A 25,034-nucleotide genomic window follows, 5' to 3' on the forward strand; every position below is an offset into this window, starting at 1 on the left:
GCTGGAGGGAGGGGGTGGCGGCATGAGGGCCGGCAGCTGCTGACTCCACGGACCGATGCAACATGCCCCGCGGCCCGGTACTGGTCCGCGGCCCGGTGGTTGGGGACCCCTGGTCTAAAGGGAGATGAGGCTGGGTCCCTATCCTGTTATGCTGCTGTCCTGTCTTTCCCTGCTGCTTGCTTGCAACCACAAATCCCCCCCGCCCCCCACCCCCACTTCACAAGCTGCCCGTCACTGCCATCACCCAGCATCATCAAGAGGCAGTGGAGTGTGTTTGTTCCTTTGTATGAACAAAATCCTGACTCTCACAAGGCTCCCCCAGCCCAGAGCAAATCTTGTCTTGCTCACCAGAGGTTGGGGAGCCTGAAACACCCACCACCACCACCAATTGCTATATGTCTCCTGGGGCCTCGTGCAATTCTCTCCCCAGACATAGTACAGTGGTACCTCTACCTAAGAATGCCTCTACTTACAAACATTTCTAGATAAGAACCGGGTGCCTCTTCTCAAGAACCGTTTTCCATTTACAAACCCGAGCCTCCAAAACTGTAACCGGAAAAGGCAAGGAGAAGCCTCCGTGGGGCCTCTCTAGGAATCTCCTGGGAGGAAACAGGGCCGGGAAAGGCAGGGAGAAGCTTCCATGGGGCCTCTTTAGGAATCTCCTGAGAGGAAACAGGGCCTCCACCCTCCCTGTGGTTTCCCCAATCGCATGTATTATTTGCTTTTACATTGATTCCTATGAGAAAAATTGCTTCTTCCAAACTTTTCTACTTAAGAACTTCATCATGGAATGAATTAAGTTCGTAAGTAGAGGTACCACTGTACAATCGGCTTGTGGTCTCCCCTCCAGGTGTGATTGGAAGTACCCTTGCAGGCTGTAATTAAAACTACTCCTATTACTGTTGACCTCAAGGAGTGACATGGAAGGAAACCAGGTTAGGCGATGAGACTGCAAAGTGGGCAACTAAGTTATTTAAAAAACAACAACAACAAGGTAGGCCCATTGTTGGTACCCGCGTTCTCTGGGGCATCCAGTCCTTGAGGGCTGCATATATTCCTGTGGGATCAAAGGGGTCAGTCGGGCCATCGGTGTTGTCTAAGGAGGCTTACGTTCCCAGAGACAAAGCTAAGCATAGAGAGCAGAGGTGTCAAACTCAAGGGGTGCTTTGATCTGGCGCTGGCAGTTGCCCTGGAAACAGTGAAAAGGAAAACAGAGCTTGGGAGGGCCACATGTGGCCTCCAAAGCTCCTTTTCCACTGGCAAGAGGGTTGCAGGAAGCCGTTAGAGGCAAAAACAGAGATCGGGAGCCCATTTACCTGGCAGAGCACTCAGCCAATCACAAGGGCCTCCGACACGAGTGACAACAAGCTGGCCACGCCCCCCAGATGTCCAACGCAACCCTGATGCGGCCCTCAATGGAACTGAGTTTGACACCCCTGATACAGAGGGAGGGAGCGCCCCCAAAAGTGGCGATAAGAAATGGCAGCTTTCCCACCCGAGCAATCTCTCTTCTGCCACCAAAACAACAGAAACCCCTTTCAATCCCTCTGCCAAACAAATAAAAATAAATTTAAAAAAGACAAAAGGTTAAGATTTATAAAGTAACTTTCTAACTTCTTTAATGCAGTCCAATTCAATAATTATTTTCTGCTTTGAAATCACTCTGTGAACTCTCTATTTATTTGCACAGGAGGTTGGTGGTACAAAAAACCGTCGCCATTTAATTGAAAATGTTAAAACTTCTGGAGGTCTTTTATGCATCAACCAACCGAGCGTGCCCTCTTACCTTCTTTAAAAAGTTTTAAGCTTATTTCTCCCACCCCCAACTTTCTTTCACTTTGCATAACTATATTATCCCGCAGACTTAAAAACAATCAACTAGGCAAGGTTTTAATTATGATACATCTAAAAAAAAATTAATCCTATCCTAACATGACTGCTGCTTTAAGAGCTCTCTGTATAATTGCCCTGGAAGGCATCTCAGTAGCAAATCACTACAACAGGTCCTAAAATCATAAATGTAATAATAATAATAATAACCATAATTATAAGAGAGAGGGGGGGAGAGAGAGAGAAAGAGAGAGACAGGAAACCAATGGCCAAGTGTTGAGGATCAGAAAAACAAGCCAACCACCCAACTGAGGCATCCCTGCACAAGGTCCTCCAGGAAGCCGCTTCTATGCCCTCCAGGGGGTCTCGGACAGCCTTCTGGTCAGCTCGGGAATCTGGTGGCCTCTCTTCCTTGTGGCCTCTCCCTGCTTCTTGCCCACTGCTCTGTCTTCTTGAAAGGAAAACCGTGGCTGGCTTTGAGAAGCGAGCCTCCTTGGATTTCCCTTTCCAAGGAAACAGCCACGCTACCTACCGGGTACCACGGGAGATACGTGGATGAGCACGGGACAAGGCGGGAAAACCCGAGCAGAGAGAAAGGCCGAAGGGCAGAGGAGCGCTGGGCTCTTAGCCAGCTGAAGCGGGACGTCTCCAAAATTCCGGATCCAGCTTTTGGGACATTCTCTATTTTGTTCCCGGGGGGTCTCTGCCAGCCTTCTGCTCAAGATCCCCGGCCCCCCATCCTCTACATCTCCACCCTCCTAGAAGGACTCTGCAGACGGTGAGCTGAAAACTGTCTCCATCCGGGGAAAGGCTTGGAGAGGAGGAAAGAAAGAGGAGGAGGGGTGGGCACCCGGAGGGAATTTAAATCAACCTCTCCCCACGCTAAAACCGCACGACGTGGCATCTCACAGCCATCTTCTCTAGAAAATAAAAACTGACCGCTGCTGCTGCTTCTTTAAAGGGCCGAGGGGCCTCACTTTCCATCCGGCCCCATCGGTTGCTGGTCGGCTTCTGGGTCCACCAGAGACGAGGCAAAGGCGGACTGCACAATCTGAAACCCGAAGGATTCCAGGAGAGACATGTTCTGTTGGGGGGAGAAAGGGGAGCCCAAGGCAGAGGCCAAGTCCCCCAAGGGGGGCCCCAAAGAGCGGACGTGGACTTTCTGTATGTGTTTGTTGAGATAGGACTTGGATCTGAAAAAGCTGCCGCATTCAGGGCAGGGGTACTTCCTGTCCCCCTCTGACTCCAATTTGTTTTTGGTGACCCCCATGTCACAGGAGAAGGAACCGTTGGCGTTCTGTTTCTCGGGCGTCTTGAGGTCGCTGGCGTCAGAGAGGTCTCCGTAGGAATCCGAGCTCTCAATCTGGTCCGAATGTGAGCATTTCTGGCCTTCTGGGAAGAAAAAGAGAAGGGCGGTTTTCAAATCCGACGGCGGCCACCCGTCTCCCAGGGACGCCCCTGCTCTTCCTTCTATCCCATGCAACTGGGTAGTCTAGCTGAGAAGCGCAGCCACAACTACCTGAAGTACCGCAAAACTTTAGGCCAGGAATGCCCAACCTCGGCAACTTTTAAGTCTCGCAGGCTTCAACTCTCAGGATCCCCCAAAGCGAGCTGGGGAATTCTGGCAGTTGAAATCCACAAAGTCTTAAAAGTTGCCAAGTTTGTCCAGCATCCCAACTAGGGAGAATTGCAACTTCTACTCCGACGGCATTTTCAAAGGCAGCTCGGCACACACACCCCTCCCGCCCAGAGGCTCCTAGCTAAATTGGCCCGATTTGAGGTCCAGGGCAGATTCCAAAGCTGGGATGATCGTCTTTCAAGTGGGCAACAAAATGTCCCAGCCCATGTTTCCATCTTCTCGTCCCCTGGACCTTCTCTGCTGCAGCTGCTGGCACCTTTTATGGGCAAGGAGGATGTGTCTACGGTGTGAAATTGCCCCGGAAAACAAGAAAGCCTTCCCCCTCCCTGCCCCCCAATTCACAACAGAGAAGCCGGCATCTGCCAGAAAGGGCAGCATCTCTGGCCAAGCTAGGAGGAGAAGCCGTAGGGGAGAATCTGGCTGCAGCTGCAGAAGGGAGTTGCCTGCTGGCCCAAAAAGGCTCGGCCACTTCTCTACCGCATTGAGAGATGCATCTCTAAACCAGTGATGGCGAAACTATGGCACAGGTACCACAGGTGGCACACGGAGCCAATATCTGCTGGTACACGACCTGTTGCCCTCGCTCAGCTCCAACATGCATGTGTGTGCCAGACAGCTGATTTTTGGCTCGCACAGAGGCTCCGGGAGGCTGTTTTTTGCTTCCAGAGAGCCTCTGCGGGGATTGTGGAGGGCGTTTTTACCCTTCCCTGGCTCCAGGGAAGCCTTTGGAGCCTGGGGAGGGCAAAACACGACCCTACTGGGGCCACCAGAAGTTGGGAAACAGGCCGTTTCCGGCCTCCAGAGGGCTTCCAGGGGGGCGGGGGAAGGTGTTTTCGCCCTCCCCAGGCATTGAATTATGGGTGTCGGCATTTGCGCATGCAGAATAGCACGCACAGTCTTTTTGGCACACAAGGAAAACAAAGTTCGCCATCACTGCTCTAGGCTCTACACTGACTCCGTAACCCATAAAATAGAAAGCAGGCCTGATTGCCCTTCCCGCCTATAACTGCATCCCTTTGCCTGGTCAGGCCTGGCCAGGCCCTCCCTCTGAAGGTTCCCTTTCATTCGCCCAGACATGACCCAAGCTGGGCTCCTCCACTCAGATGCTTGCACTCCGGGAGTTTGTCTGCTTGGGATCCCAGCCACCGTCTTCGTATGTGGGCGCGAATCAGGCCATGCACTGACGCCTCCTAGAGTCTAAATCTTTGGGTGATGTATGAACGCAGCATCTGTCTTGCGTGAACTCTGGCTTAGGATTTTCCACTGTGAATGAGCTGTCACGTGCCCCGCATTGTGGCAAGGGAGGGAGGACAGGGGCTTTGCAAGACTGCTCCCCAATACTGCCGGCAGACCTGAAAGTGGAGCTGCTGCCCCAGGAGCCAGAGGTCTGCAGAACAGCCCAATTTTTGCACCCAAAGAAAAACTCTACACATGAACAAAACCTCGCAGCAGCATCGATCAAGTCCCATTTTGGCCCGAGCCGGAAGGCAACCTCAAAACTGGTGGGGGTGATGGGCAGATGTGGGCTGCTAAGGTGGGACGGTGACTTGCCCCCATGGCTCTGAGGGCTAGCAGAGTCCAGCGCAATTACGCTACTGCTACCTGCCCAGGTGCAGTGGCATAATTTCGCTGGACTCCACTAGCTCTTAGAGCCACAGGGTCGAGCACATGTCACCGTCCAACCTTGGCAGCCCACCTCTGGTGATGGGTAGTGATGCAATGCTGGCCACAGACGATTTAGAGCCCCGTTCCACGTGGACAAGGAGCCGAGAAGAACGTCCCTCAAGCAACAACTTCTAATTACAAAGCAAAACCAGACTCCCCCAGCGGTCCCACAGAAGGGGCTCGATTCCAGCCTGACAAAGGATGGTGAGGAAGGGCCACTCTCCCCCTAGGAATCAAAGTCCTGGTGAGTAGCCAAGCCTGGAAGCTATGGTGGCCTCTCTCTCAAAAGCCAGGACCCCAGGCCCAACCCCACTGGGCACGGCTGCCTTCCACTGCTAGTAGGGCCTGTACACATCAACACGGGACCAGCTGGAGCCAAAACGCCTCCCCAACATCCATGGCTGACCACCTGCCTGGGGGCCACCAAGCTGTCAATCCAAAGGCAGCCTGTCCACACCAAGTCTTCTGCCCAGAGGTGTGCCAGGCTAGGGGCCCCCTCCTGTCTCCCAGCCCTAATGGGAAGGTCGCTGTGAGGTCTGAAGCAGGCATGAAGGGAAGGGAGGAGGGGGAGAATTAAGTCCCTCTCCCCCATCCGGGAGGAAGCCTGAACTTCCTTGGCTACAGCACTAACACTGGACGCCAGAGGTCGGCCAGAGGGTTTGGATGCTGCCAGGAAATCCTGGGCCAGGAGTGGGTTGCTACCTGTATGGTAGGGGAGGGTGCGCCAGGAGTGACTATCAGATTGCGCAACTTGGACACAGCCACTACAGTGCCAGTCCTATGGGCACCGCCATCTTTTTTACGCATTTCTGCTTCGTGTGTACACACAGAAGCAAAATCTCACAAGGGGACATGTGCGCGAGAGATTGTTTTTTTTGCTTCTGCACCTGTGGGGAAGTAAAAATATCGCCAAACTCTCTCTCTCTCTCTCGTGTGTCCCCTTGTGAGATTTCACCACAAGGGCATGCGCAGAAACAAAAACACCTAGGGACACGCGTGAAATAGTGAGGACACGTATATAAGACAACCGAAGCTAAGCACACAGGGCACCAATAGCATCGGTGATGGCCACCCGCCCCTGTCCTGGGCGACCAGCCTGGGATAGGTGGGAGGGGAGGACACCCTTGTCTGGAAAAGGCTGGTGGTCCATGGTGTACAACGCACGGATTTGAGGGTCAGAAAGACAACGGAAGAACACATGATTCAAAAACTGCTCTCCATGCAAGAAACCCGTGGAGCCCAATTCTAGAGGGGAGAGGGATGCCCCGAACTCTGGGTGGATCTGGGTCTCTTCAGCACGACAGTGAGGCAGATGCCCCCCATTCTCTCCCCCCCCCCCCCCCCGTGTCAGAAATAACTCAGAATCCCTGCAGGAGGGGCCTCCCTCCACAGAGCAGCTAAGCGTCCCGGGCGGCTTGGCCATGCTCTTCCCTTTGCTCCCTCTTAAGTCCTCAACTCGGTCCTCAGCCGTGTGATGGGCCCCCCTGGCCACCCACCTGTCCTCCTCCCCCCCGCCACCAGAGTCCTAGGCCGAGATCGGGGGAGGGGTCGCTTGCCTTTGATGCCATAGGTCCTGACGCTGTGGAACGCCGCTCCCCCATTCGGCATGGGTTCCGGGTGCCTGGAGACCTGGGGAAGGGGAACACCGTGGTGGGTTTTAACATGGACCTTTAAGTAGGAGGCAGAGGAGAAACCTAAACAAGACAAAAGGAGATGAGATCCTGCCACCAGCACCGACACGCCTCTGCCTCTCTCCCCTCGGACCTCTCCGGACGCTCCCAGGACTGGCGCGAACGGCTCTTTGGGAGAGGCAGCAACCTGCAGAGGGGGCCTCTCCTCTGCGCCCCTCCGTTTGGAGGGGGGAACTGCCCAGGAATGGTGGAGAATATTTGGGGCTACGGGCTGAAATGAGGATCCTTGGTGCCCTCCAAGCTTGGTTGCTTTCGTGCAGAGGTTACATGAACCAACTGGGGAACGTCATCCATGTTAGCGCTTGCACTGAGGATGTGATGGCGAACCTTTCTTCTCTCGGGTGCCGAAAGAGTGTGTGTGTGTGTGCTATGCCTGGGGAAGGTGAAAACAGCTTCTCCACCCTGGAGGCCCTCTGGAGGCTGGAAAAGGCCTGTTTCCCAACTTCTGGTGGGCCCAGTAGGCTTGTGTTTTGCCCTTCCCAGGCTTCCCTGGAGGGTAAGAACGCCCTCCCCCATCCCCAAGGAGGCTCTCTGGAAGCCACAAACACCCTCCCAGAGCCAAAAATCAGCTGGCCGGCACACACATGCACCTTGGAGCTGAGCAAGGGCAATGGCTCACCTGCCAGCAGATATGGCTCCATGTGCCACCTGTGGCACCCGTGCCATAGGTTCGCCAACACTGGCTTAGGATCACCTCGGACCCCAACGCCTCCACTGAGAAGCAAAGCCGTTTCTCAAGTGAATTTTGTCCCGTTTTGCAATTGTTTTTGCCACAGTGGTTCAGGGAATCTTTGCAAGGAAACAGCCAAGCTCGGAGAGATGAGGGGAGCTTCCAGGCCCGGCCGATGCTGCAGCAAGAAGAGGCCAGGAGTGTAGAATCCCTTCCAGGAAATCGCACCCCAGGAATCCCTGCAAAGACTCAAGTTCTGCTCTGCTCTAGGGGGAACCTATGATAATATCTGGCTGGCAGTCCAACACGTCAAGACCAAGGAGTTTGTGTCCTCTGGTAGAAGAGGGGGGGGGGGGAATCTCCTGCTAACCTGAGTCCCACCAGACAGACAGGACAGGACAGGAGAACCTCTCTGGAATTCCCCACCAGCAAAGCTGCAACACCCAACACACCTGAGGTGTCAGGTGAGGAATGGCCGGTTGTGAGACTAGGAAGACTCCACCGAAGACAGGAACCTTCTCCAGATGGCTATTGGTCAAACACCATCAGACCCCCAGGAAGACCACGGGTGGCATTTGAAAACAAATATCCACTCCAGCCGCAGGAGGACCATTCTCCTAGCCCCCTGAGGTCAGCAGGATCTCTGATGACGTCGTGCTCACATTTCCAGCACTTCCTAGTTGTCTCTTCCCTCTACGCCAATGCCCGAGGCCCTTAAGTAGAGAGGCAACACCCAGGTCCTTCTAACCCGGAAGCCACATTTCTCAACGTTTAAGATGGGTGGACTTCAATTCTAAGAATTCCACAGCTAGCAAAGCAAAGCCCTAAGCCAAGACATTGTCCATCCATCCATCCATCCAACCTACCTACCTACCTACCTACGTATCTATCTCCGCTCCGAGTCTCCGGAGAGGGGTGGCATACAAATTAAATTAAATTAAATTAAATTAAATTAAATAAATCTATCTATCTATCTATCTATCCATCTATCCATCCATCCATCCATATCTGTCTCTGTCTGTCTGTCTGTCTGTCTGTCTGTCTGTCTGTCTGTCTGTCTGTCTGTCTGTCTGTCTCTCTCTATCTATCTATCTATCTATCTATCTGAAATCAAACTGTCCTCTTAGGAAGCAACACTGATTGACAATCCATTTTCATTTTGTTATCAGCACATTCACCTTTGTACAGAACAAAGGATTCAATGAGAATATTCCATTCAACCAGATGTAGGATGGGTTCTTTGAGGGTTCCCTTTATTCTTTTGAGCAGTGCTATTACCCCTGATATCGCAGTCATTATTGGTGACATGCAAACCGAGCCATCTAAGAATTAAACAGTTTAGCTCTTGGTCCTTTCTGTTTGGCTACGGCTGCAATCTTATGCCCACTCACAGAGGGATGTCCCCCCATGGGAGAAAAGGGTGGGGGAGGACCAACACCGCTTCTCATGTTTGGAGACTTAGGTCCGGGCCCCGAGGTGGCAATGGGAAAGATTCTTAGGGGGGGCTTTTCCGAGTAGGAGGAAGAGGGGCCTTTGTTGCCATGCCCTAGAGCAGTGTTTCCCAATCTTGGCAACTTGAAGATATCTGGACTTCAACTCCCAGAATTCCCCAGCCAGCGAATTTGCAGGGGGGGAACCTCCTGCCACCCCCCACCCCCCCATCCCAGCCTCATCCACTTCCTTGGAAACGCTGTGCCCCGGGACCCTTCCTGTTCCTGCTTTGGAGAATGGGAGCAGCTTCACCCCCCCAAAAAAAGCAACAAACCAGTGGCCGAGCCCTGAGTTCAGAGAGCAAGTTAAGGTTGAACCCCTGGGGCATGGAAGGGGCCTGAATGAGGGTTCAGAAACAGCAATGGGAGGGGGGCTGTGATGCCAGTTTGGGGGGGTCTTTTGTGCCTGAGAGTGAATGAACAACTATCCCATGAATCCCAGCAACCAATCGGTTCCCACAGAGTTGGCCTTCTCCAGATTCCGTCAACCAGACAATGTTGCTTGGCGGGGTCTAAGGGAAGAGCCTTCTTTGTGGGGGGCCCAGCCCTCTGGAATCAGCTCCCCACGGAGATTGGCACTGCCCCCACCCTCCTTGCCTTTCGTAAGAATCTGAAAACTTATTTATACCGCCAGGCTTGGGGCCACTAGATCCCAGCCTCTGGCCACTGAATGTCTAGTAGGCTCATGGTTTGCACGAATGAATGATTTTTAATGTTTAGCTTTTTGTAATGTTTTAACATTAGAAACATAGAAGATTGACGGCAGAAAAAGACCTCACGGTCTATCTAGCCTGCCCTTATACTATTTCCTGTATTTTAACTTAGGATGGATCTATGTTTATCCCAGGCATGTTTCAATTCAGTGACTGTGCATTTACCAACCACGTCTGCTGGACGTTTGTTCCAAGCATCTACTACTCTTTCAGTTAAATAATATTTTCTCATGTTGCTTTTGATCTTTCCCCCAACTAACATCAGATTTAATTGGATTTCGTTGTATTATTGTAGACTGTTTTTATTATTGATATGTTGTGAGCTGCCCCGAGTCCTCGGATAGGGGCGACATACAAGTCCAATTAATAAAGAAATAATATATAAATAAACCAGCTCAACAGGAGCATCCTTGCTTTCTTCCTTCTCCTCCTCCTCCGGAGCCATCAATCGGCTTGAATCCAGCCCCTCTCCCACCCGCTGAGCCCACCAGTGAGCAGGTGATCCATTACCTCTGTTGCAGATGGTGCAGAAGTTGCTTGGTCCTTCGCTGTGTTTCTTCAAATGATCCGCCATGTAAGCAGCCCGCAAGTACTTCCCGCACACCTGGCAGGGCACTTTGTCTTCGTGGCAAGCCAGGTGAGAGCGCAGCCGGTCCCGGGTGGCAAAGGAAGCGTTGCAGGTCTGTGGACGGCAACAAAGGGACATAGAAACATAGAAGATGGGCAGCAGGAAAAGACCTCCTGGTCCTTATACTATTTCCCATATTTTATTCTTAGGATGGATCTGTGTTTATCCCAGGCATGTTTCAATTCAGTTCTTGTGGATTGACCAACCACGTCCGCTAGAAGTTTGTTCCAAGCATCTACTACCCTTTCAGTGAAATATTTTCTCACACTGCTTCTGATCTTTCCCCCAACTAACCTCGGATTGTGCCCCCTTGTTCTTGTGTTCCCTTTCCTATTAAAAACACTTCCCTCATGAGCCTTATTGAACCTTTAATCTATTTAAACGTTTCGATCGTGTCCCCCCTTTCCCTTCCATCCTCCAGACCAGTGTTTCCCAACCTTGGCAACTTGAAGATATTTGGACTTCAACTCCCAGAATTCCCCAGCCAGCGAATGCTGGCTGGGGAATTCTGGGAGTTGAAGTCCAGATATCTTCAAGTTGCCAAGGTTGGGAAACACTGCTCCAGACTATATAGATGGAGTTCATGAAGTCTTTCCTGTTAAGTTTTACGCTTAAGACCTTCCACTACGCTTAAGACCTTCCCCATTCAGTCTGATCAATATCATTAACCAGGCAGGGGCAGGAAGGGACTCTGGTTCTGCTGGGGTGGCTTCGATTTTTGAGTCAGGCATTTGGCTGAGCCGTAATTCACCCTTAGCTGTACAGCCCCAGACAGGCAGGATTGTAATGCCCCAAACCCAAACTACATCCTAGCCCTGTTTCTGCCTCATCTGCCTAACAGGCTGCAGGTCCAGGCCCCCAGACCCCCCCCCCAATTCAATTGTTAGAGTCAAAGGATGACCAGTACTGCCCTAAGCCAGAAGAACCAAGTCTTGCACTGAGATCTTGCTGCATCACAGCTGACCCAACCGAAGGCCCCATCAGAGGGGGCTCCTCGTGGTCACTCAACGGTCTGCTTATTTTCTTTTTTTATTCAGGGAGGAAATATATACAGGGGGTGGACAAACAAATGGAAACACTTGACTTTTTGGCATCATGTTTGAACATGTTCAAATCAATCAAAACTTGATTGCTTCCATAATAATAATAACAACAACAGAGTTGGAAGGGACCTTGGAGGTCTTCTAGTCCAACCCCCTGCTTAGCCAGGAAACCCTGCACTATTTCAGACACATGGTTATCCAACATCTGCTTAAAAACTTCCAGTGTTGGAGCATTCACAACTTCTGGAGGCAAGCTGTTCCACTTATCAACCGTTCTGATTGTCAGGAAATTTCTCCTTAGTTCTAAGTTGCTCCTCTCCTTGTTTAGTTTCCACCCATTGCTTCTTCTTCTGCCCTCAGCTGCTTTGGAGAATAGCCTGACTCCTATTAGGGTTAAAGTTGCCAAGAAAACAACAGTGGTGCCTTCATAGACTTGAGGGAAAGGAGACCCTAATATCTCGATACCAATGTCCAAACACTTGGCGCTCGCTCGGGACGTTCTGCCTGACCAACTTGGAGTGGACTCAGCAATCCAAAAGGGTTCTTGGAGGGTCTCCAAGATGAGCTGGGGAGTGAGCTCCTCTCCTCAGTGTCAAAAAGCACCCCAGAACTTTTAGGGATCTTTGTTGGGCAAATAATTCTGCACTGCCAGCCATGCACGATGGAAGGACAAAGCAAAAAAGGGAAGGGCTGGTCAGCTAAGCTTGGTAGCCAGGCATCTTCGGAGAGGGGTGGCATACAAATCTAATAAATTATTATTATTATTATTATTATTATTATTATTATTATTATTATCATCATCATCATCATCATCATCATCGAAGGGCCTCTGGAATCAGCTCCCTCTAGAGATTCGTACTGCCCCCACCCTCCTCGCCTTTCGCAAAAGCCTTGACCCATCTATGTCACCAGGCGTGGGGCAACTAGTATATGCCACCACCCCCTTTCTGACCATTAAATGTTATGTATGGATGTGATTGAATAAATTGATTGTTTTTAATTTTTTAATGATCTCTACATGGGGATACCTTTAAAGAGTGTTCGGAAACTCCAGATTGTGCAGAACGCGGCCGCTAGAGCTATCGTGGGGCTCTCTAGCTTCTCATCAACACTCCGCGGCCTGCACTGGTTGCCAATCAGTTTCCGCTCACAATTTAAAGTGTTGGTAATGACCTATAAAGCCCTACATGGCATCGGACCAGAATACCTTCGGAATAGTCTTCTGTCGCACGAATCCCAGCGGCTGATTAGGTCGCACAGAGTTGGCCTTCTCCGGGTCCTGTCGACTAAACAATGTCGTCTGGCGGGCCCCAGGGGAAAAGCCTTCTCTGTGGTGGCCCCAACCCTCTGGAATCAGCTCCCCCCTGGAGATCAGAACTGCCCCCACCCTCCTTGTCTTTCATAAGTTACTGAAGACCCACCTATGTCGTCAGACATGGGGAAATGAGCCCCTGGGTTTATATTATTTATGTATGGTATGTATTGTATAGTTTTAATAATGGGTTTTTAGATTTTTTTTAAAAAATGTATTATATTTGTTTACATTGTTGTTATTGTTGTGAGGGGGGACATACAAATCTAATAAATTAAAATTAAGTTAAATTTTAAATGAATGGTTTTTAGCTTATAGTTTTAACTATTAGATTTGTATACGTATTGTTTTTGCACTGTATTTTACGATCTGCCCCATGTCCCCCGGAGAGGGGCGGCATACGTCTAAATAATAATAATAATAATAATAATAATAATAATAATAATAATAATAATAAAAAATCCTTGGGACCTTCTGATGCTCAGCTGAGGATGCTGACCAGCTCCTGGAGAACCGTGTTTAATAGCCTTCGTGTCTGCAACACAAAGTGGGTGCAACCTGGACTGCTAATGTTGCATGTGGAAAGGATTCTGGGATTTCAAAGGATGAAAGCCAAAAGGTGGCATCCTTTTCAGCTAAGTGAAGCGAAGATCTGGCACTGAGCAAAAGAGGCCACGGGAGAAAACCCCAAAAGGAACCAAAAGCAGAGACTTCAGGAGGAGTGCCGAGGGGTCTGCGCGGTCCTGTTAAAAGTACCGTTTTGCAATCCATGGCATTGGAGCCCTTTGGATCTGAAGGTGGGGAGGGCTGGGGGGGGCAGAGGGGTGTTTTCTCCAAAGCACCCCTCTTGATCTAGGTCAGAGATTGGCAAAGTTGGCTCTTCTATGACTTGTGGACTTCAACTCCCAGAATTCCTGAGCCAATCATGCTAGCTCAGGGCTTCTGGGAGGTGAAGTCCACATGTCATAGAAGAGCCAACTTGGCCTACCCTTGCTCTAGGTCAGGGGTCTCAAGCCTGGGCCACTTTAAGACTTGTGGACTTCAACTCCCAGAATTCCTTAGCCAGCAAAGCTCAACACCTCACCTCAGCAAAGCTGGCTGAGGAATTCTGGGAGTTGAAGTCCACAAGTCTTAAAGTGGCCCAGGTTTGAGACCTCTACTCCTTGAGACCTCAAGAATTCTGGGCAAGCCATTCAGAAGTAATAATTATAACAATAGGATATGTGTCTCCCGGGATTGCTGAAATAATGGGATTTAGGGAAAAGTTGGTAGCTTTGACAATATTAGGAGACTTTGGGGTGCTTCCTGGCTGGTGTTGGCTGGTGTGGCCTAGGGGAAGAGCCTTCTCTGTGGTGGCCCTGGCCCTCTAGAATGAACTCCCTCCAGAGATACGTACCGCCCCCTCCCTCCTGGTCTTTCGTAAAGCTCTGAAGACCCACCTCTGCCGGCGGGCATGGGGGGCCGTGAGCAACGAGATTGTCTCTGGCTGATATTATATATTATGAATGATTGAATTGGCTGAATTTAGAGCACGGTGCATGGGTTTTGCTAATTTTGTATATTTCTTTTAAAATAATTAGATTGCCACACATATATTGTTTGCATTTATAATGTTGTACGCTGCCCTAATTCACTTTGAGAAGGGCGACATAGAAGTCTAATTAATAAATAAATCTACACGGTAAAGTGGTTCCTCCTCCTCCTCCTTGTGATTGCTTCCCACGCCCAGCAATATCACCCATGAAAAACAAAAGGCAATTTTTTTATGACTCCATTGGAAAGTTACCAGTCAGCTGGCCATTAAAAAAAGCCCATCAGTTATACATTGCAGAGCTCCGCTATATAGCTACAGGGTGCGTTCCAAAAGTAATGCAATTATTATTTTTTAAAGTAATTTACTGAACAGATTTGCACAAACACTTAAAATTCTTCAAAGTACTGTCCTTGGGCCTCTACACATTTTTTCCAGTGACTCTGCCATGACTGGTACGTGCCCTGGAAGGCGTCTTCGGGGACCTCTCGCAAGGTCTTCGTCACGGCTGATTGGATCTCTTCTATGGACGAAAAACGGGTTTCTTTCAGGGCTAGGAACAAAAAAAAGTCTGCTGGGGTGACATCAGGACTATAGGGGGGTAGGGTGGGGCAGCGTTGGCACCTGGTGTTTGGCCAGGAACCTGTGGACTTGTAGCGCATTGTGGCAAGGTTTTTCGTCCATAGAAGAGATCCAATCAGCTGTGACGAAGACCTTGCGAGAGGTCCCTGAAGACGCCTTCCAGGGCACGTACCGGTCATAGCAGAGTGGCTGAAAAAAATGTGTAGAGGCCCAAGGACAGTACTTTGGAGAATTTTAAGTGTTTGTGCAAATCTGATCAATAAATTACTTTGCTGTACGAGAAATCCTCAACTAGCGACTATAATCGGAATGGGAAAATTGGTTCGCTAAACTAATGACCACATCCAATTTGATGACTTTTTTCTGCAGTCGTTATGTTAACCGATATACCACGTGATCATGATTCGTGGCCTTTCCTACCAGATTCCCTAGGGCTCTGCAACAGGTGGCACGTGGAGCCTCTTGGGAGGGTGTTTTTGACCTCCGGAGGGCCTCCAAAGGAGGCCGTTTTTACCCTCCACAGCTCCAGGGAAGCCTCTGGAGTTTGGGGAGGGTCAAAAACGGGCCTACTGGGTCCACCAGGGAATCTGCGCACATGTATGTGGGGATGGGGAATTTAGAGGGGCATTGAATTATGGGTGTGTACGATAGCACGTGCCTGCTTGCTTTCGGCACCTGAAGGAAAAAAGATTTGCCATGGCGATCAGCGGACCCTGGGATCATGCAGCCGCTGTGAACGAAAGCGGATTGCTGGACTTGATCATGGGACCGTGGTGGGAATGTTGCCAACCGTTGTGGGCGAGAGGGACCGGGTCACAAGTCTCTTTTTCAGAGCCATCCTAACTTCTAACAGTTATCAAAGGAACGGTAATACAACATGTTGGGAACTTCTTGTAAAAGGAAGAAAAGTATTGCTTTATTTATTTATATATTGAATTTATATGCTGCCCAACTCCCCAACTCTTGCCCTGTACATTGGTACCTCTACCTGAGAACGCCTCTACTTAAGAATTTTTCTAGATAAGAACCGGGTGTTCAAGATTTTTTTGCCTCTATTTAAGAACCTGAGCCCGGAAAAATTTCCCAGGAAATTTGAGAGCGGCACGAAGACCCGGCCAGTTTCCTGCCATTCCCCCTTTAATCCCGGCCATTTCGGGCTTTCTGGGCTGCCAGAGGAGCCTTTCAGTGGTGCTTAAGGAGGCTTTGGCACTCCAGAATGAACGAAGCATTTTCCTTTCTCTGGGCACTTGGAGAGGGAATAAACCTCTCCCAGCACCCAGAGAAAAGAAACGCTCCCTTCACTCTGGGCAGCGACTCCCCTTCTCCTCCTCTTCCTCCTCCCACCCAAATTCCAAGCTTTTAGTTCTTTCCTAATGGGTTTGCACGCATTATTTGCATTTACATTGATTCACATGGAAAAAAATGCTTCTACTTACAAACTTTTCTAATTAAGAACCTGGTCACATAATGAATTAAGTTCTTAAGTAGAGGTACCACTGTACTTGTAAGCAAGTACCCCCCACCCCGCCCCATAATCTTGGGAGGGTTCAGGATTGTCTGCATAAATTCCCACCACCTTATTCTCTCCTCTCCTTCAAGAGAAATTCTCAGTGACCAGTCCTTAAGAGAGGGGTCCCCAAACATGGCAACTTTAAGACTTGTGGACTTCAACTCCCAGAATTCTCCAGCCACCTATGCTATGCTGGCTGGAGAATTCTGGGAGTTGAAGTCCACAAGTCTTAAAGTTACCAAGTTTGAGGAGTTTGCCTTAAGACAACATTTAATTTGCTCATCTCTCTTGAGGCCAAATGACAGCTTATTACCAGTCAAAATTTAAGAGACTGGCAGGCAAAATGAAAAATAATTTGAAGAGAAGCCAAAATACAAGATCAGCTTATCAAACAAGACCCGGAAAGTTTAAAATAAACCACAAAACGTTAATGGCCTTTCAAAAACAGTATAACATTACAGGAGACCACCGTTCTTACCACGGTGGTCAATAAGTAAGAGGCCCCAGTAGTTTCCTACCAAGCAAGGCAAATTTATAGTAAGCAAAGAGAAGTGTGTTTATATTGAAACAATAAACAGTGTGTAAGAAATACCTCTTGAAGTTTCAACTGTTCTATGGATGTAGAGGTCTCTGAGCTTATCCCCTGGAGGCTGGAATTTTCCTGCTAATAGGCAGGAAGTAAGAAAGATTAGAAAATGAAGGCTAATTCCTACATCAACATCAGTGAGGGAGACTATCCGTCTTCACAACCCGCCCGCTCTGGACTCTCCCCATTGGCTAGAGGGGAAGAGGTGTGCTTGGAGGGCAGCGAGAGGGAGGAACTCCTGCACTAGGTCACCACTTCTCTAGCCATTTTTTTTTGGGGGGGGGGTGTCCACCCTCGGACAGGTTTACCCAGAGGTGGACTGCCACTGGTGCCCCTGCCCAGGTGCAGTAGTGTAATTGCGCTGGACTCTGCTAACGGGGGCGAGCACACGTCACCCTTCCACCTATGCAGCCCACCTCTGGGTTTACCCCAAATCGACAGATTGTGCTGCAATGTCTGAATCAGCCCTCCAACACCCCGAAGCTCCTGTTCTGGAGCCAACAGTCCTCAGAAGGATTGAACTGTGATTGTGACCTGTCCTCAATCACCAGTCACAACAGCCAGCAATTCTGGGAACTGCTTGCCCTCCGAACGAGGGATCGAAAGCAAGCTGGACACACGTGTTTCGACCTCAGCTCCTCTTGGTTAAAGGAAGCTAAGAGTTTCCTAAACTCTGGTTGTTCTTTTCAGTCTTGGGGGGCATCTTTCCTGCAGAAGAGGGCCAAACTGCCTTGGGCAGAAACTGCAGCTGGACAGCTTCGGCTCTCTGAAATCAAAATAAACCATGAGGATGGGAAGGGGTGGGTGGGTTTGAAATTGAGTCCCAATGATGACGCCATGTTTCTTCCCTAAGGTGCCGATTGTGAGGCATAAAAATACGATGACATAAATAAATTCATCCAGTGTAAGTACACTTACTAAAAACATCAATTCGGGAGACATTTCCAATGTTGAAAGTATAATTTGCAATTTGTGGCTTCTTAAGAGAAGCAAATTTAAATTATTTCTTTTTTCTTGTTGTTGCTTCTTAAGAGAAGCAAACTTAATTTTTTTTGCATGTTTTGTTACACATATCATAACAAGGTATTGTAGTAAAGAAGCAAAAAAAAAAGTTATTAAAAATATTTTTTTTGTACCAATCATTCAAACTCTCAGCTCTGCATGTCATTTCTCTCTTCCCCAACCCAGCCCACCTGGTGCTACCAGCTATGGCAAAGTTGCTTACACTGGCTTCTTCTTCTGCAAACAGCTGGGTTGCTTTCTATATAATGCATAGAATTGCTGCTCACATCTGGGCATGAGGCCACAAGGCAAAAAAACCCCTATAGTTACAGGGGCCGGGAAGCTAGGCAGGATTTGAGGAGGGAGCCTTGCAATATTGGGAGGAAAAAAGGGAGTTTGGTAAGGATAGCTTGCCCTTTGCTCATCAACAGGTGAATCCAATACAGAATAACACAGTTGGGACCTTGGAGGTCTTCTAGACCAACCCCTGCTCAAGCAGGAGATGCTGGACAAATGGCTGCCCAACCTCTTCCTGAATATTTACATTAAAAGAAAAACAAAACATACGATACACAGCATGACAATAATATAAATTGGACAGAAAAAGAAATAAAGAAAATATTAAGAGTAGAAGAGATAAAGTGAGAAAGTTAAGAACAAGATTAAAGAGAGAGAGAGAAAAATCTTTTGTCAACTATATAGATGAAATTTGCAGCTACCTAACAACTGAAATTAAAGGTCGCTTGTGATTAAGATGTCCTCTATAGAGTTGCCCAACTTCTTCTTAAAAACCTCCAGGGATGGAGAACCGACAATAGCCAAAAAGAATCCCCGACTAAAGCAGGCAATAAGACCCTGTTTAAATAAAACTTCCCTCGGCTTGGAGAATCCGCCCCGAGTCCTTCGGAATTGGACGACAGAGAAGTCAAATAAAATATAGCGTGCGTTCCAAAAGTAATGTAATTTTTTAAAAGTAATTTATTGAACAGATTTGCACAAACACTTAAAATTCTTCAAAGTACTGTCCTTGGGCCTCTACACATTTTTTCCAGTGACTCTGCCATGACCGGTACGTGCCCTGGAAGGCATCTTCAGGAACCTCTCGCAAGTTCTTCGTCACGGCTGATTGGATCTCTTCTATGGACGAAAAACCTTGCCACAATGCACTACAAACCCACGAGTTCCTGGCCAAACACCAGGTGCCAACGCTGCCCCACCCTACCCCCCATAGTCCTGATGTCGCCCCAGCAGACTTCTTTTTGTTCCCAGCCCTGAAAGGAACCCATTTTTCATCCATTGAAAAGATCCAATCAGCCGTGACGAAGACCTTGCGAGAGGTCCCCGAAAACCCCTTCTAGGGCGCGTACTGGTCATGGCAGAGTTGCTGGAAAAAATGTGTAGAGGCCCAAGAACAGAACTTTGAAGAATTTTAAGTGTTTGTGCAAATCTGTTCAATAAATTACTTGAAAAAAATAATTGCATTATTTTTGGAACGCACCCTGTAAAATAAATAAACAAAATCTTATGGTTGATCTCAAACATGCTATTTCTGGCTAGGTGACTAAGAATGCAGAGGCCTTATAGCAGTGATGGCCAACCGATGGCACGGGGTCGTTTCGCCCTCCGGAGGTTTTGGGGAAACTTTCCTGAAGCCCCGGAGTGCCAAAAAACTCCTGTTGTGCTGTTTTTCCCACCCTGGAGTCTACAAGGGAGGTTTCCTAAAGCCCTGAAGTGCGAAAAACAGCTCGACATGCAAATTGGAAGTTCGGTAAACCACCCATTTTTAACAGAATGTGATACTAACTCCGCAGCAGCTTAAAATAATCTCCCCTTTTCTAAATTTACTCAATTCAGGTTTCCCCCCCCCCCAAAATAATCTGTAGTCCTTCATAGACACATAGAAGATTGAGGGCAGGAAAAGACCTCCTGGTCCATCTAGTCTGCCCTTATACTATTCCTTCTATTTTATCTTAGGATGGATCTATGTTTATCCCAGGCATGTTTAAATTCATTGACTGTGGATTGACCAACCATGTCTGCTGGAAGTTTGTTCCAAGCATCTACTACTCTTTCAGTAAAATAATATTTTCTCATGTTGCTTTTGATCTTACCCCCAACTAACTTCAGATTGTGTCCCCTTGTTCTTGTGTTCACTTTCCTATTAAAAACACTTCCCTCCTGGACCTTATTTAACCCTTTAATATATTTAAATGTTTCGATCATGTCCCCCCTTTTCCTTCTGTCCTCCAGACTATATAGATTGAGTTCATTAAGTCTTTCCTGATACGTTTTATGCTTAAGACCTTCCACCATTCTTGTAGCCCGTCTTTGGACCCGTTCAATTTTGTCAATATCTTTTTGTTGGTGAGGTCTCCAGAACTGAACACAGTATTCCAAATGTGGTCTCACCAGCATTCTATATAGCGGGATCATAATCTCCCTCTTCCTGCTTGTTATACCTCTAGCTATGCAGCCAAGCATCCTACTCGCTTTCCCTACCGCCTGACTGCACTCTTCACCCATTTTGAGACTGTCAGAAATCACTACTTCCAATCTTGGTTTGGGATTTATTACAGTTGGTCCTCGAATTTATGACAACTGGAGCAGAAATTGTGTCGCTAAGCAGTGTGGTCGCTAAGAAGGTCATCACTTTGACTGGAACCAATTTCACGACCGTTTCTTTACCATGGTCATTCAGTGGATCTGCATCCTTTGCTGGTCAGAAGTCGGCAAGAAGGTCACAAATTGTGATGTGAATGCAGGACACGGCAACACTTGTAAATGCAAGCCAAGTGCCTGAATTGCGGTCATATGACCACACAGGTGGTACGACGGTCATAACTTTGAGGACAGGCCATAAGTCACATTTTTAAGCATTGTTGCAACTTCAGACTGTTGTTAAATGAAGGGTCATAAATCAAAGGCCATCTGTGCTATTAATTCTGCTAACAAATCCTGAAACGCAACCTATGTTCAAAGGATGCTTATCCCCTTTAATCCTGGTTAATTTCCACCAGATTCTGGGGCTCAACCAGCCTTTTCTCCCCCAGCACCCAGTCAACGTGTGCCTTCCCCTCCCCTTCCTCAAATTCTCAGCAGCAACAACCCTGGGGTATTCCAAGAACTGAAGCCCCCCCTCCTGAGTGTCTCCAGGGTGGTCAAACATGCTTGAAATGGGGAAAAGGAAATGGGATGGGTGGGCAAAAAAGAGAAGAAAAGACCCCTGCAGCAACAGTTAAGACCCTGGGGCATCCTGACAGCTGGACAAGAGTTTCTAAATTGTTTGGTTTTAGTGCAGAGGGGAAGGAGTTGGGTTTTTTGTTTTTTCAAATCCTATTAAAATTCCTATTTTCAGTGGATTATCTCTGCGATTTAAAATTCAATTGCAAGCCAATTTAGGCAAGTATTGGAAGGAAAAACTCTGCACGTGCTTTGCTTGCTCCTGTTCTGCTTCAGCCACAAGAAGCCTCGAGTTAAAGCAAGGAAGAAGCAATTGATTCCCAAGGACACCCTCTGAAGGCTGCTGAAGCAGGGAGCGGGCATCCAGGAAATGGTGCGGAGGGGCTAGTTAGTGCTGTCCCCAAGCTATGACAAGTTCTTGGTGAACTGGCAGAAGAAGAGAGAAAGGAACAGGGAACCCCAGTGTCTAAGAGCCCCGGTGGTGCAGTGGTTAGAGTGCAGTACTTCAAGCTACTTCCCCGGCTGCCAGCAGTTTGGCAGATCGAATCTCAGTAGGCTCAAGGTTGACTCAGCCTTCCATCCTTTCGAGGTTGGTAAAATGAGGACCCAGATTGTTGGGGGCAAGAGGCTGATTCTGTAAATCACTTAGAGAGGGCTGTAAAGCACCGTGAAGCAGTATACAAGCCTACATATTATTACTATTGCTGTTCTGAGCCGGCCCGAGTCTGCGGAGAGGAGCGGCAAAGAAATCTAATAAATTATGGTATGCATGGTATGTTTGTGTGTATGTCTCTTTTTAAATAAGGGTTTTTAAGTGACTTTTTAATTATTAGATTTATTATATATTGTGCTATTACTGTTGTGAGCCGCCTCGAGTCTATGGAGAGGGGCGGCATGCAAATCTAATAAATAATAATAATAATAATAATAATAATAATAATAATAATAATAATAATATTGCTATACCTCCCTCCCTCCCTTTCTTATTCCCTCTCTCCTTCTCCTTCCTGGTATCACAGTGTAGTACTGCAGTACTGCAGGCTAACTCTACCCACATCAGGAGTTCGATCCTGACGGGCTCAAGATTGACGCAGCCTTCCATCCTTCCAAAGTCAGTAAAATGAGGTCCCAGATTGTTGGGGGCAAGAGGCTGACTCTCTGTAAACCGCTTAGATAGGACTGGGAAGCACTGGGAAGTGGGATATAAGCCTAAATGCTAAAGTGGGAAAAGTCAAGCTGGAAAGAAAGAGCTCCATGGCTGAGGAGGAGGAAGGGTCTTCCAGGGGAGAAGGAGGCAGCTGGAGAAGCCAAAGACGACACCAGGAAGCAGCCAGGAGGTCCAACAGCCTCTGGACTCTACTGCAAACAGCTGCCACTCAAGGGCTCCCACCTTCACTGCAAATGCAGGCGTGGTTTTATTCTAACCGAGACCTCCACCCCTTCCCAAGGTACCTACCTGGCATTTGTGAGGTCTCTCCGATGTGTGCACCTGCTTGATATGTCCATTCAGGTGGTCAGGCCTTGAAGAGAAAAACAAGTAGTACAAGCATGACTCCATGTGCATGCTTCCTCCTTGGAAACAGAGTTCAATACACACACACACCCAAGACTCTCGTCCAGGGAGCTCCAGAGGGGTGTGGAAGAGCCACCTCTGCACAGACCCTGCCCACCCACCCGTCTCCTGAAGAACCAGGAGGCCCTCATGCCACGAGGGAAGGGGAACTGCTTCCAAGACACCAGTTGCCTCCAGGCAGGGCTGCAGCCTGAAAAGGTCTAGAGCAGAGGTCTCAAACCTGGCCCACTTTAAGACTTGTGGACTTCAACCCCCAGAATTCCTCAGCCAGCTTTGCTGAGGTGAGGTGTTGAGCTTTGCTGGCTGAGGAATTCTGGGAGTTGAAGTCCACAAGTCTTAAAGTGGGCGAGGTTTGAGACTAGTGACTCTGGGCTACCTGAGCTGGATCTGCCCCTCCAAAGACCAACATCACCATCTAAAGTTCCGGCCCTGGGTCCCTTACAAAACTTAGGTGCCCTCGACACCAAGCAGGAGAACCTCATGGACGAGACCCACCTGCCTTCTGTCTGGCTTTGCTCTCCTCTAGGCAGGGGGAGAGTGGATGGCGGGGAGGCAGCCCTGCCTATCATCCCCCAGACCGGGGCTAGGCCAAGTTGGCTCTTTTATGACTTGTGGACTTCAACTCCCAGAATTTCTGAGTCACTCATGCTAGCTCAGGAATTCTGGGAGTTGAAGTCCATGTTATAGGAGAGCCAACTTTGCCTGCCCATGCGCTCATACCAACAGCAAGAATCTCTGCAGCAGAGCTGGCTAACAGCGCCATATTACAACTCCTTTCCTAATTGTTATTTGTGCGTGTGTGTGTGTGTGATTTTTTTGTCGATTCACCCTGATATACCCAAATGTGGGAGGAGCATACAGCTTCCTTCCTCCCTCTTGGTCCCATCAGGGCCCATATTCCAAGGAAGAAAAAAACTTTTTATAGCTGACAACTATAATCTATTAACATAATTTTGCCTTCCTTTTCATATCAGCAAAGATACATTATACATACATACATAAATATATATATATATGTAACATATTTTTGCTAAATTGAAAATGATTTTCAATTTTCGTTTTCAATTTTTTTCATTTTCAATTCAGCAAAAATATGTTTAACACATACAGAATATAGTTTGTTGGCTATGAAAAAAAATTTAACTGCCTTGGATATGGCCCTGGGTTGGGCCAAGAGGCAAAAGGAAGCATTAAGCTCCTCCCGTATTTGGGTATGCCAGGGTGATTCGACAAAAAATACACACAAACACACGTGTTTCCCAGAAAATAAGACCCTGTCTTATATTTTCTTCAACCCCAGAATAAGCACTTGCCCTTATTGCCATGCAGTCAAAAGCCCAATTGGGCTTATTATCAGGGGATGTCTTATTTTGGAGGAAACAGGTTGTGTGTATGTGTGTGTGTGTATCTATATCATATGTTTTTGCTGAATTTTTAAAATTAAGGGAGACTAGGATAGCGCTATTTCGGCCTTGTTCTGGCCTCATCAGCTAGCCATACCCTTCCTGGGATCTTATATATAAGAAGGGATTACTTGAGGGATTACTCTGTGTGTGTGTATATGTGTATATATATACACACACATATACACACATACACACAGTGATCCCTCGTTTTTCGTGGGGGATGCGTTCCAAGACCACCTGTGAAAAACAAATTTCTGTGAAATAGAGGAAAGATATTTTTTAATGTATTTAACGAGTATGTGAACTTTTAAAACCCACCCTTTGCATTAAACAGTCATTCTATAATGTTTCTCAGCTGGAACTACATGGGATATCCTACCAGTTTCTAGAGTACAGTGATCCCTCGATTTTAGCGATCTCAATCTTCGCGAAACGCTATATCGCGATTTTTCCACCCGATGACGTCACTCCTTTCCTTTCTCATCTTTCTTTCTCTCTCTCTTTCTCTATCTTGCTTCTTCCTCTCTCACACTCTCTTCCTCCCTCTCTCATCTCTTTCTTTCCTTCTCTCTCTTTCTCTATCTCTCCCCCTCTTGCTCTCGAGCGGCAAGCGAGCAGCCGGGCGGGTGAACGGGTGAACGGGCAAGCGGCAAGCGAGCGGCTGGGTGGGCGGGTGACCGGCAAGCGGCAAGCGAGCAGCCGGGCGGGCGGGTGAACGGGCAAGCGGCAAGCGAGCGGCCGGGCGGGTGACGGGCAAGCGATCTTGGGGTTTCCCCTTTGCCTGGGCGGCGGGAAGACCCAGGGAAGGTTCCTTCGGCCGCCCAGCAGCTGATCTGCTCCGCAGCGCGGCAGCAGCGAGGAGCCGAAGATGGGGTTTCCCCTTTGCCTGGGCAAAAAGGGAGACTAGTATAGATCTATTTCAAGCTATTTTGCTCTCATCAGCTAGTTATACCCCTACCCAGATTTGAATATATATATATTTC

The 25,034-nt window shown here is 48.5% G+C and overlaps 2 protein-coding genes across 11 annotated transcripts in view; one reads left to right on the plus strand and one right to left on the minus strand.

Annotated features, from left to right (window-relative positions):
• HNF1A (HNF1 homeobox A) overlaps positions 1-25,034 on the plus strand; it is a 226,160-nt gene that overhangs the window by 184,155 nt on the left and 16,971 nt on the right. The window lies entirely within an intron of this gene.
• PATZ1 (POZ/BTB and AT hook containing zinc finger 1) overlaps positions 1,594-25,034 on the minus strand; it is a 30,857-nt gene continuing 7,416 nt past the window's right edge. Inside the window, exons 2-6 of one of the 10 annotated variants that reach the window (XM_070762423.1) lie at positions 22,529-22,592; positions 16,897-16,968; positions 10,209-10,380; positions 6,631-6,828; positions 1,594-3,222 (exon numbers count right to left, since the gene is read on the minus strand). In XM_070762423.1, coding sequence (XP_070618524.1) covers positions 2,804-3,222; positions 6,631-6,828; positions 10,209-10,380; positions 16,897-16,968; positions 22,529-22,592 — 925 coding nt within the window. In that variant the 3' untranslated portion in view covers positions 1,594-2,803. The remainder of the gene's footprint in view (positions 3,223-6,630; positions 6,829-10,208; positions 10,381-16,896; positions 16,969-22,528; positions 22,593-25,034) is intronic. The other 9 variants (XM_070762417.1, XM_070762416.1, XM_070762415.1 and 6 more) reach the window with 9 other exon arrangements.

The sequence above is a fragment of the Erythrolamprus reginae genome, chromosome 10 (genome assembly GCF_031021105.1).
Source record: "Erythrolamprus reginae isolate rEryReg1 chromosome 10, rEryReg1.hap1, whole genome shotgun sequence".
Taxonomy (NCBI): Eukaryota; Metazoa; Chordata; class Lepidosauria; order Squamata; family Dipsadidae; genus Erythrolamprus; species Erythrolamprus reginae.